This window comes from Phascolarctos cinereus, unplaced genomic scaffold (assembly GCF_003287225.1).
Source record: "Phascolarctos cinereus isolate Bilbo 61053 unplaced genomic scaffold, phaCin_HiC Scaffold_1;HRSCAF=81, whole genome shotgun sequence".
NCBI classification, from domain to species: domain Eukaryota; kingdom Metazoa; phylum Chordata; class Mammalia; order Diprotodontia; family Phascolarctidae; genus Phascolarctos; species Phascolarctos cinereus.
In genome coordinates, this window is record NW_027555514.1 from 216,339,572 (window position 1) to 216,352,000 (window position 12,429).

A 12,429-nucleotide genomic window follows, 5' to 3' on the forward strand; every position below is an offset into this window, starting at 1 on the left:
TAATTATCCTCATTTTACAGTAAAGAACCTGAGGCTGAAAGAGGTTACTTGGCCCAGGGTCACACAGCTAATAAGTATCAGAGGTACAAGGATGTGAAGATAAGGTCTTCATGACTCCAAGTCTAGCACTTTAGTCACTACACTACACTGCCTTCCAAATGATAATTCTAAGAGAACGGAGAGAGGACTAATAACAAAGGGAAATGGCATATTAGCTAGCCTTGAAGAAAGCTAGGAAATCTAAAAGGAAAAGGTTAGGAGGGAGCTCATTCCTGGGATGAGGGATAGCCTATGCACAATGGTAAAGACTGGGTGCCATTTAAGGAGCAGTAAGAAGGCCAATTTTTCTGGAAACCAGAGTGGGTAAGGAGAATAATATACTATAAGCCTGGAAAAGTAGGTTGAAGCCAGATTGTGAAGGGTTTTGAACACCAAACTGAGGAGTTTGTATTTTATCACAGAGGCAACTAAAAGACACTAAAAGTTCTTAAGCAGGGGAGTGACACGGTCAGACTTATATTTTAGGAAGATTATTCTGTCAATGGAGGGGAGAACAGATTAGAGAGGGAAGGTAGAGACTGGAGGATCAATTTTAAGTCTTGTCCAGGGGAGAGAAGATGAACTAGGATGGTGGCTGAATCAATGAACAGAAGAGGACAGTGCAAGAGCTATTAAGGTAGAAAAACAAAACAAGATTTAGAAACTGATTAGACACAGTGTGAGGGAGAAGAAAGAAATTGAAGATGACCTCAAGGTTGGAGGTGGTAAACCTGGTGTTTCTGGAAGGATGCAGTGAGTCAGAAACAAGATTTTGAGGAGGGCTGGATTTAGAGGAGAAAATAATCCAAAACATGTTTTAGATATGGAAAGTTTGAATTTTCACCAAAGGCCCAGAAGGTAGTTGATGAAAGATGGTGTTTATGAGAAGATTAAGTCTGGGTATATAATTTAGGAGTCAGTCATATGTTTTTTTCATACAATCTGTTGCTTTCCCCATCTTATTATTTGGTTCAACATTCTAAACTCCAATGTATTAACCATCCCTCCCACCTTCTCTGCAAATTTGATAAGCATGCCTTCACTCTAAACAGTGACAGAAATGATGAGCAGAACAGGGCCCAGGACAGATCTAAAGGGCAGTGACCTCCTTCCAGGTTGAGATTCATTTCACTAATCACTACTCTTTGGGCCCAATCATCCAAGCAGTTCTAAATCCCCCTAAGTGTATTATATTCTAGGCTATGTCTCTCCCTCTTATTCACAAGAATAATGTGAATCTTTATCAAACATTTTGCTAAAATCCAGGTAAACTATGTGCATGGCAACTTCCTGATCTAGTCTAACAGACCTATCAAAAAAGAAATAGTGAAAAGGTTAGAACCTATGCTGGTTCTTAATGATCATCACTGCTTTCTAATTGGTTGCAAACCATTGCATTGATGATGTGCTCTAGAATTTTGCCAAAAAAGCCACCAAGGTAACTCTTATAGAGTTTGAAATCTCCATGCTCTTCCTAGTTTTAAAAAACCAAGACAAACTATAGAATCTTTTTGTTCCAAAGTTAATATAGAAATTATGTAATTGTGCAAGAAAATGAGTTATTAAAATTATGAGAAGAAATCTACAGTCCAAAAGAGGTAAATTTTAAATCCAAAGCAAAAGAGGAAAAAAGATATTTTCAAATTCATATACAATTTGTTACACATTCTAACAGTGTGTTATAATGGAACAATCAGACTCCCAACTGGAGTCAGGAGAGAGCTAGATTTGGATTCTATACCTTAGGTAGTTATTACTTATGATTACAGGCAAGTCACATATCTTCTCTAGGGCTAAACTTCCTCATCTGTGAAAGGGGATAACAAAATCTATAATACCTCACAGAGCTGTGAGGATCAAATGAGATACTACGCATAAAAGGGCTCAGTAAACTTTGAAGTGCTACATAAATTTAAGTTAACATTGTTTTTAAGCAGGGTATAAAGAAAACAGAGTTTCTCTACACCATTATATCTTAACCTTTTGCTAAGAAGCACCACCATATATGACCATGTTAAACTTTTGCTCTCTGAGGAAGGGTTAAGAAGAATTGAGTAGAGCTTGAGATCATTAAAGTAAGTATTTCTTGCTTTATGAATGACGTATTGGTTATAAAGTTAATTTCCATGAAGCAAACTCAATTTCCTCCCATTGAATTATAGAATTGTAGACATTAGAGCTGAAAGGCCCCTTAGAGAACATTTTATTATAAACTAAAAATATAATGCCATGGAAAACAATCCCCCAAAAGTCTGAATTGACAGCTTTTTAAAGGAAAGGGATCAATACTGGTGTATTGAACAGAATAGTAAAAGAAAGGGTTGTGAATTCTGCACAACTTTGGGAGCTCTCCATTCCTTGCTCCAATCCCTAAATGAGTTAAAGTTCTTCAATTTCTGTGGATATCCCAGTTTCATGTTTTGGTGTCTGGAACTGGGTTTTCCTTGGTACATGTATTATTTAATAGAACTAGGACACATAAGGAAGGATACAGATAGGTCTTTGTTTCTCTTTCCTTACCCTTTTGTGGAACATAAGAAGCACAGGGAAAAAATAAAGAACAGGAAAAAAATACCCAAAATATGATCTTAAAACTAAATTGTAAAACTAAAAGCACTTTTAAAAAAAGTATAGATCAGAACACCACAACTTTAGACATGTTTTACATTATTATATGGTGAGTGGGCACCTGCACAGAATGTGATCTGGGCTTGGCTAGAAAATGGCTGAACAGCTCTGCAGGCTGTATACAATATCATATATACAAGCCCTTGATGGCTGTGCTAGATGTCTTTCACTAATGGTTCATTTCAATCTTATGCAAAAAAAGTCAGGGTTATACCCTCCCCAATTTATGAGCTCAAAATAGACAGTAGTATTTTGGGGTTCACAAAGGATAGCTGCATTCTCAGCTGCCCCTTAGAATATGCTAGGTAGCTTTATGTATCTGCTAAGGGGTAGAGAGAGGAAAGAAGATGTCTTTGAATTTCCAGACTCTCTTTGTATTCAGATGGGCAGTCTCAGAAGCTTACAGGGAGGGCAATGTTTCTTCCCTGCCCTGTGCTGGGAAACAAACACCAGTAGAATAATAATATGGAAGAAAGCAAGGCAGATTTCATTACAGTAGAGTGCCTACACTTCCTCATAACTTGGATTTACACACTGCAAATCCTCTGATCTGATTACCTCCAGTGATCACGTAAAATACCGGCTTTAAACTCTTTGCCTTAGTGATAAAACAGCCACTTTGATTCACAACGAGACATTCACAATAAAGTATATTGTAAACGTACCTGTCCACAGCCCGGGGCATTGCACACAAACGGTCTGTCGTCTCCCATATTTCATATAGCTGAGCGGAGCTGGGGAGGGGTAAGGAGGGGGAAAAGTTATTTTAAATACACTGGGGCAAAAAAAAAAGTATTACAAAAATATCAAGCCTAGAAGCAGGTGTTGTAGCTAGGAATGTAATCTATCAAAATATAGACTACTTTGGGGGGGCCCCAGAACCTGCTAGACATGTGGCGTATGTTAGGTGCCTAAACCGAAACTGGTGATTAGGAAAATTTAGGTTTAAATGGTCAAAGAATTTTAAGCCTTTTAAAAAATTTCGTCCTTTCAAATATACATCTCTCTCTCTCTCTCTCTCTCTCTCTCTCTCTCTCTCTCTCTCACATACACACACACACACACACACACACACACACACCACACACTCTCTCTCTCTCTCTCTCTCTCACTCTCTCTCCTCAGCCTGCTGAATTACAACCAGTGCAGTTTCCCATGTCGATAAATCCGCCGAGTGCCGGATGCACAAGCCATATTTCTGACCTGGAGAAGACCAAAATTTGTCATTTAATTAATTAAGGGATTATAGGAGGGGTGCTCCATTTTACAAGGCCATAATCTGGCTCCCCCGTGTATAAACTACGAGGCTGTTGGCAAGGGCCGTTTATCCCAGATTATTGCCAAGGAAAACAAAGCACCCATCCTATTGGGCTGCGTGGGAAATTATTTTCATTAATACAAAAATAAAAACAAAAACCTTTCCTCCCGACTGGGAACCTCCTTCTCCCCCTACCAATTCTCTATGTCAAATCAAGAAATATCAGTACCACCCCCACCCCCATTCTATTTATGGCTGGGTTTTAAAAAGCAGCAATAAAACAAATGTCATTTCTTTGGGGGTTTACTGGGCAAATATGTTCCGGCTGTTTGTGCTGCTCCTGGCCAGAGTTCCTGAGAGGCTCTGCTGAAGCCAACAGATGTGTGCTGCTGCAGGGGAGAACCAAAATGGCCCTAAAAGGAATCACCAATGTCCCCTCTGCTCCTTAGAAGAAGTTAACATGGCTAATATGAGTTTCTGCTTCTCTCTTTCCTTTAAAAAAGTATTTAAATTGAGCCCTTGAAAGACTCATCTCAAAGTGTTAGTGAGGTTTCTTACATTCTAGCAAAGAACTAAACAATTGAGGTGAAGACAGGCTGAAGCTGGAAGGGCAACTTGTACCGGAACAGATTTGAAAAGGATGAAAAGTATTTTTGAAAGAGTGAGGGATCAAAAAGAGGAACAAGAAATATATTAGAGTAAGCTCTCAAAGAAAGTATTCAGGCATATTCCCATAAAAGAGAAAGACAAGAAAATAGAATTTGGGAAGGAAGGAAGCAAGCAAAGGAGGGGCGGAGGAAAGAAGGAAAAGAACTAAATCTCAAACTATATAAATGTATATAGGAAGGGCCACAGAACAGGAAGGTTTCAAATTTTTTAATTTGAGGTAGTACCAAAATGTCATGTCAGATTCATTCTGGCTCATGTGTTAAAGTTCAAAATTTGACAGTTTTCTGATCATGAAGCCCAGTTTAAATATCAGAGGATAGCTGAGTAACATCTCTCTTACTCTCTTAAAACTCACTCTGGGGGAAACCAGGCTTTTGGGCTGTCTGGTCAGTAAATCACACAACAAATAGGAGCTTTAAAATGTGGGGTGCCAGATGAAATAGAAATGGTTTCTTGGTCATCTTTCAGTGTGATAGGAACAGGGTCTAACTCTGAGGGAAACCGATGCCACACCACTGCTGTAATGGAATTGCGCCTGTATGTACATACGTGTACACAGATTTATACCACATTTAGCCAGGATAAATTGCTTCAATAAATTCTGTTCCTAGGAGCAGCTAGCTCAAGCTGATGACTGGGTACTAGGAGAATGAGAGCTTCATTCTTCTTCACACAGCCTCAGGACAAGAGGGTTTTCTGGTTTGTTTTAAACATGTGATGACTTTGACACTTTCTGGAACCATAACATGGATGTGAAAAATAAATGCAAAGACCAAGGCCAACTTTAGAAAGTAGCTATTGTCTCTGGAAAAAAAACATCCTTACTGCTGATGCTTACTAGAGACCAATTTGGCTTCCCAGTCCCAGAATTTCTATGCTCAACACTAGTATCAAATGGCTAGTGTTCCTGTTTTTCAAGCAGGCAGGTCCTGTTGCTTACTCTAGACTAGGGAATACATACAGTATACAACAAAAGTTTAAGCAGAAGCACTGAACAGGGCACCAGAAGTCAAGATTCTTCAACCTTTACCCGGATTCTATAATCTGGAGATATCTGCTCACTTTTTTTTCCCTTTGGGGGAGAGGGAGAAGGGTCAGGGAAGGGAGCAGGGAGGATCCCAGTTTCCTGGCAGTGGAATAGGAATAGTAGTATTTTAAGGAATGATTTGAGATCCCAAAACAAAAAGGAAACAACACAAGAGGGATATATCAAAGAAGACAGCAAAGCCCTAGGTTTTCAACAGCTCTGAAAACCAATTATCATAATGGGATAACCAATAGGAGAATACAGGCAGAAAAAAAAACCCTCTGGGAAATTTGAAAAGTGGTTCCCTTCAAGCTAAAACAGGAATTCTAAACCTGGGGGTCCAAGGATAGATTTCAGCAGGGTACAGGATCTTGAATAGGGAAAAAAAAAACGTTACTTTCATTAACCTTTAATGGAAATTTCCTTCAATTATTTAAAAGCACTATCATTCTAAGAAGGAATTCACAGACCTTACCAGAAAGCCAAAGGAGGCCATAACATAAAAAAGGTTAAGAAGCCCTGATCAAAAAGAATCAAACTTTTAAGTAGCCTCTCTAAATTACACCGTAATTCACAGCTTCCAACATCATTTTTTATGGAAAATGGAAAAATGTGTTTTCTAACCAAAAGCAAAACCAAACAAAAACCTGTGAGAAGTCATAAAAATGTACATATGTACATATACTTGCATGACTTTCAAATATTCAAATCAAGCAGTCACTGAATCCATCTGATTAATTTCCTGGTTCCTTTCCACTTGCTGCTGGCCTCTTATTTGCTAAGTAATGAAAGTAGATCACAATGAGAAGACTTTTTAATGAGTACTCACAATTACTCTTAAATCATTCTCTCATTCTTTCCCCCAGTCCCTTCCTAATTCTTCTATTTAACTGTATTTAAACAGACGATTCTGTATTTTCAGAAGGCTATAGCTAATGCTCAATTCATGTTCTCAATTTCTCTTTTTTTCCCTACCCTGTCCTCTGTTGTTGCAGCTAAAGAAATGCTTGTTACTTCTTTACGTCTGACATTTAAAATAAAACTAACTACAAGTCAAACTGATGTCTTCCCATCTCTTCCAAAAAAATATCCCAACACAACACATTTCTGTGGTATAAACAGACTGAAACAGAGGGTGAAATCTTGATGAATAATGGTGCTGCCACTCACTGGAATTTAACTCACAACCCATTTGTAACTGCATTGCTTGTCAAGCAGATCATGTGTCTAGGCACTGCATTCATAGTCTGTCGTCTGCCTCCCGATTTATCCTTCACACAGACTGAACTCAAAACATTTTACAGAGCTAAATAATAAATGACAGGAGAGGGAGACACACATTAAAGAGGCACTAAGCCAAGGGAAAAAAAAAGGCTTTCAGCCTGGATCTTTAGAGGTAGACAACGAAGATGTACAAAAAGGATATCCTAGAGGACAAGATCCTCAGAGAAAGTTCTTTTACTAAGTAAAATCAAAATGCCCAAAGCGATAGAGCAGGGGTTCTTAACCTTTATTTTATGTCATGGACCCCTTTGGCAGTTTGGTAAAAACCTATGGGCGCTTTCTTGAAATAATGTTTTTAAATAATTGAAGGAAATGATAAATTTCAGTTAGAGGCTAGTGAAAATAAAGATGCAATTTTCCCCTCCCATTCAAGGTCACAAACCTTCTGAAACCCATCAGATTTCAGGGTCTGACAGACCCTTTAGGATTCCTGTAACACAGAAAGAGAAGAGAAAAAAGTTAACTGAATATTTGGAAAGAAGCATAGGGGAAAAAAAAATCACAACAAGCTCAAAAAAGATTTTAATGAATTGAGATGACAAGCAGTGGGATCCTAAAGTGGAAAGGTATCAGTGAACAAGTAAAAGAGGAAGGGTGATAGATTCTTTAATGTTGTAGATATGTGGTTTCCACGACTAAATACTATAGAGCCACCCTAATCTTGCTTTAATCATTTCCACAGTAACCAAAAGATGCCACCAATAAAAATTTAACTTCAAGTGAGGAACAAAATTGACACACAAACCCACCCAGGTACCTATTTCTTTAGGTTCCTAATGATAAAAACCAGGGGCAATTTAGATAAGAAAATGCAAGATATAGTTGGCAACAGAAGCAGAAGGGCACAAAGCACCATAAATACCAAAGTTCATTCTTTACTTGGAAGAGACTTGAGGCAATAGCTCACCTTCAAATAACCAGAAATTTCTAAAATATCCTTGTAAAACAGAGTTTCTTTCACTAAGGATGCTTTAAAGAAGTCAGGTGAGTGGTGATAACAATAATAATAGCAGCAGTTAACATACATTGTGTTTTAAGGTTTACAAAGCACTTTACATATATTATACCATTTGATTTTTTACAAAAAAGCTTCATTTACAGCCAGAGCTATGGAACTGGGTGGTGGGGAACATCTCTAGTTTGTGGGTCTATTCAGGTCCCTTGTTGCAGCTGCTACTGCTCCTGGGGCCTGTCATCTGCCAATTACACTGTCTTCAAGTACTTCCAGAGGGCAGACCAGGGTGAAGTGTTAACAGTCCTAGTAAAAGGTTGGCAGAGAAGAAGTTTGAGACTAATGACTGCAATTAGATTTTTGGATTATCCACAGTTTGTCATCATTTAAAAATTATCCAGGATCTCTTTGCCTGTTCTTGTTTTCTTCTCCATTGGATCTATTTCCATGAATAATTGAGAACAGACTATACTTTTGGATCTCTAATAATTCTGTGAGGGAAAAGAGGAGCAGGGGAATCTTTCCTGCTTTTCACATTGGTCAACTAATGTTTATTGCACTGGCAATGTTACTCCTGAATGTGTTTCTGTTGGAGGAGGAGGCAGGGAATGTGGAATGAAAGAGTAAGTTATGGGAAACAGATGAAGGTGATATTTTCAGAGAAACCTGGGAAGACTCGTATGAATTGATGCAGAGTAAAGTGGACAATATGAAAACAATGTGTACAGGACAACAACATGGTAAAGGCAAACAGCTTTTAAATAATTAGGAATTCTTATCAGTGTAATGATCAACTGTGATTCCAAAGGACTCATGATGAAACATGCTACCTACCCTCTGACAGAGAGGTGAAGTACTCAGAGTGCAGAATGAGAAATAATATTTTGGATATGCTAACACAGAAATTTGTTTAGATTAATTCTATGTATTTGTAACAGGTTTTGTTTTTCTTGGGGCAGGAGGGTAGATGGCTGGTTTTTGATAATTGAAAAAATATTTTTAAAAATAAATTGTTAAAAAAAAAAGGAAAAGAAAAAACTATTATGACTCCCGTAGCCCAAAGCATAGAAGTTGGACACATCCATCCAACATTTTCCCATTCCTGAAAAAAAGAACCACATATGCCTCCAAAGCAACCCTGAAAATGGACCCATAGGGCCTATAAAAAGACAAGACAAAAAAAGAATGCCAAATACATTATTACATTAACTTTCCTACTGGTGAGTAGGGGTGTGGGGCAGAAATAATGGTTTAGGTGCCTAGACTGGAGAAAATATATTTGTAGGTGAGAAAAACTGAGAGTATCTGCAAAGCTATTTTACTTATATTTACTTTTTATTTTTAAATAAGTTTCATTGATCTTAACACCACAGTCACTTGCATATCTTCCCCTACAACTTGGGGACCTAACCCTCCTAGGAGGAATTAAAAACTAAATGCTATTGATCCAGAAATGTCTGGTAACACATGCAACACTCTACCCTCAGAGAACCCCTGCTTCAATGCCAGGAGAACCCTGTGACACTGGCCAAATCACTTAACCTGTTTGCCTCAATTTCCTCATCATTAAATGGGGGTAACAATGGCACCTACCTCCCAGGGTTGTTGTGAAGCTCAAATGAGATAATAATTATAAAGTGTTTAGTACAGTGCCTGGCTATAGAAATGTTAGCTAGCTTTGTACAAGAAGTATGTTTGATTATCTGTTCTCCAGAATCATTACTGATTTTTCAGTCACTCAGAGTTTGCTTTCTTCTCTTGTTCATTTATAATGTCATAGTAATTTTGCATGTATTTCTCTAACGATTCACTTATTTCACTGCATCAATTAAAACAAATCTTTGCATGTTTCTCTGAATTCATCATATTCACCATTTCTTATGGCACAATAATATTCCATGACATTTTATTATAGTTTGTTCAGTCACTACCCAAATTGTCTATAACCATTTTGTTACCAATTCCTTGATACTACAAAAAGTGCAATGAATATTCTGGAGTGTCTGTATGTCTTTCTGTCTTTAGTAAAAGGGTATAAACATATTTAAAACACTGATGTTATAAAGTCCAATCCCTTTAAGGGAACTGATGAATTATGTTCTAAGAGAACCTAGTAAGATTATATTTACTTTCCCTATGGTTTTTTTTTTTTTAGTGAGGTAATTGGGGTTAAGTGACTTGCCCAGAGTCACACAGCTAGTGAGTGTTATGTGTCTGAGGCCAGATTTGATCTCAGGTACTCCTGACTTCAGGGCCGGTGCTCTATCCACTGTGCCACCCAGCTGTCCCAAGATTAAATTTAATAGGGACAAAAGTAAAGTCCTACAGTTGGGTTCAAAAAAGCAACTGCATGAGTAGAAACTAAGGGAAGAATGGCTAAACAAAAATTCACATAAAAAAAAAAATCTACGGCTTTTAGTGGGACATATAGCCAAAAAAAAGAATACCACAATCTTAGACTACATTAACAAAGTCCTAGTGTCCTAAACAAGGGAAATACAGGTTTTTACTTTGACTTGACCAATAACATCAGATGGCTTATGTTTAATTCTGGGTACCACATTCTGGCAAGGAACTGAAAAACTGGCTCATGAATGGTGAACAGAATGATGAGAAGAAAGACACATACGTCAAAACTATCTTGAGGTAGTTAAAGGGCTATGCAATATTATTGATTTGAAAGAGTTTTTATTTAATTTGTTCTCCTTGGACTCAAATAGCAGAACCAGCACATGTGTAGAAGTGAGTCAGCTTTCAGCTAAATGCATGGATGTAATGGGCTGTCTTGGGAGATAAGGATTTTTCTCTCACTGAAAAATCATCAAGTCTATATAAGGTAGAGGTTGAACTAGGTAACTCTAAGGTTTTCCCCTACCTCCAACCATATAAATACTGTATAGGCCAATCAGAAATATTTTTAAAATTACAAACTTCCAGCTTAATACAAAAAAAGACATAATTGAAACTTTAAGTTATATCAAAACCTAAGGTGGGCCAAGCATCCAAACATAATTCCTCCTTTGTTATCTCCCAGGACTCATCTTTTGAGTCCCACGTGTTCTGACAGCAATGAACATAGCTGCTAGATTAAATCTTATTTTTTTTCTTTTTCTTTTTTTTTTTGGCTAGGCAATGGGGTTAAGTGACTTGCCCAGGGTCACACAGCTAGTGAGTGTTTTGTGTCTGAGGCTGGATTTGAAGTCAGGTCCTCCTGAGTCCAGGGCTGGTGTGCCACCTAGCTGCCCCTAGATTAAATCTTATTGAGAGGCATTCAACTTCACAGCAGAAATGAAGAACACTGGAAACAGATTCAACACAGTAAAATGCCCTTTAGGTGTCCAAAAACAACCCAAAAAATGTACTAGCCAGAGTTTCAAAGCTGCTGAAGTACTTTCCACTAAGATATCAATAATAATGATAAAGTATCTGACTATACAGTGTTTTAAGATTTTCAAAGTGCTTTCATATATTATCTCATTTGATCTTCACAACGCTGTAAGGAAAGTACTATTGTTATTATCCCCATTTTATAGATGAGGAAACTGAGAGACAGCCGAGAGAGGTCAAATGACTTGTTCAGGGTCACATTAAGTGACTGAGGCAATGCTGTATTTGCAGTGCCTACCTCAGAACAGCCAGAAAAACGAAGGCTCTTCACACCACTCCTCTCCACACTGCACAATCCTACTACAGTGCTGGCTTTCATTGAACACAAGAGCCTCAACATCTTGGAATTATACTAGTTCTACTCTTTCAGGAAAGGACTCAAACAAGCATGTGTGCCACAATATAGGCCATGTGAATTCCAGAAAATGAGGACTGAGGCTTTTTGCTGGAGGAAAGAGTGTTGCATATCACTCTGGGATTCACATTTCTATCCAAAAATTCTGGATTTCAAGATTCTAGTTTATAATAAGTAGATTACCATGGTGATTCAAACACAGGCCATAATTTCCTAAATCTGGCTTGAATAAAACCAATATGAGAGTTGCCTATAATAGAGCTCTCCACTTCTAGGACTATATTCCAAAGAGATCATACAAATAGGAAAAGAACCCACATGTACAAAAATATTTATAGCAGCTCTTTTTGTGGTGGCAAAGAATTGGAAATTGAGAGGATGCCCATCAACTGGGGAATGGCTGAACAAGTTGTGGTATATGAATGTAATGGAAACCATTGTGCTATAAGAAATGAAGAACAGGCAGACTTCAGAAAAGCCTGGAAAGACTTGTACGGACTGATGCTGAGTGAAGTAAGAAGAACCAGGAGAACAACGTACACAATAAAAGCCATGTTGTGTGATGACTAACTTTGACAGATTTAGTCCGTCTCAGCAATGCAAGGATCTAAGACATCTCCAAAGGTCTCATGATGGAAAATGCTATCCACATCCAAAGAAAGAACTATGGAGTTTGAGCAGATTGAAGCATACTATTTGCTATTTTTTTTCTTCTGTTTTGTTCTGTTTCTCTTTCTGGCGATTCCTCCCGTTGGGTCTAATTCTTCCTTACAACATCACTAATGTGAAAATATGTTTAAGAGGAATGTATATGTAAAGCCTATATCAGA

General features: G+C 37.9%; 1 protein-coding gene across 11 annotated transcripts in view; it reads right to left on the bottom strand.

Moving 5' to 3' along the window:
* The window catches only part of LOC110194052 (cyclic AMP-dependent transcription factor ATF-7), a 97,449-nt gene that overhangs the window by 68,147 nt on the left and 16,873 nt on the right, over nucleotides 1-12,429 (bottom strand). For 10 of the 11 annotated variants that reach the window (XM_078145536.1, XM_078145519.1, XM_020966186.2 and 7 more), the window contains one exon: nucleotides 3,333-3,401. The exons of the other annotated variant lie outside the window; for it this stretch is intronic. In XM_078145536.1, coding sequence (XP_078001662.1) covers nucleotides 3,333-3,387 — 55 coding nt within the window. In that variant the 5' untranslated portion in view covers nucleotides 3,388-3,401. The remainder of the gene's footprint in view (nucleotides 1-3,332; nucleotides 3,402-12,429) is intronic. 11 annotated transcript variants of the gene reach the window in all.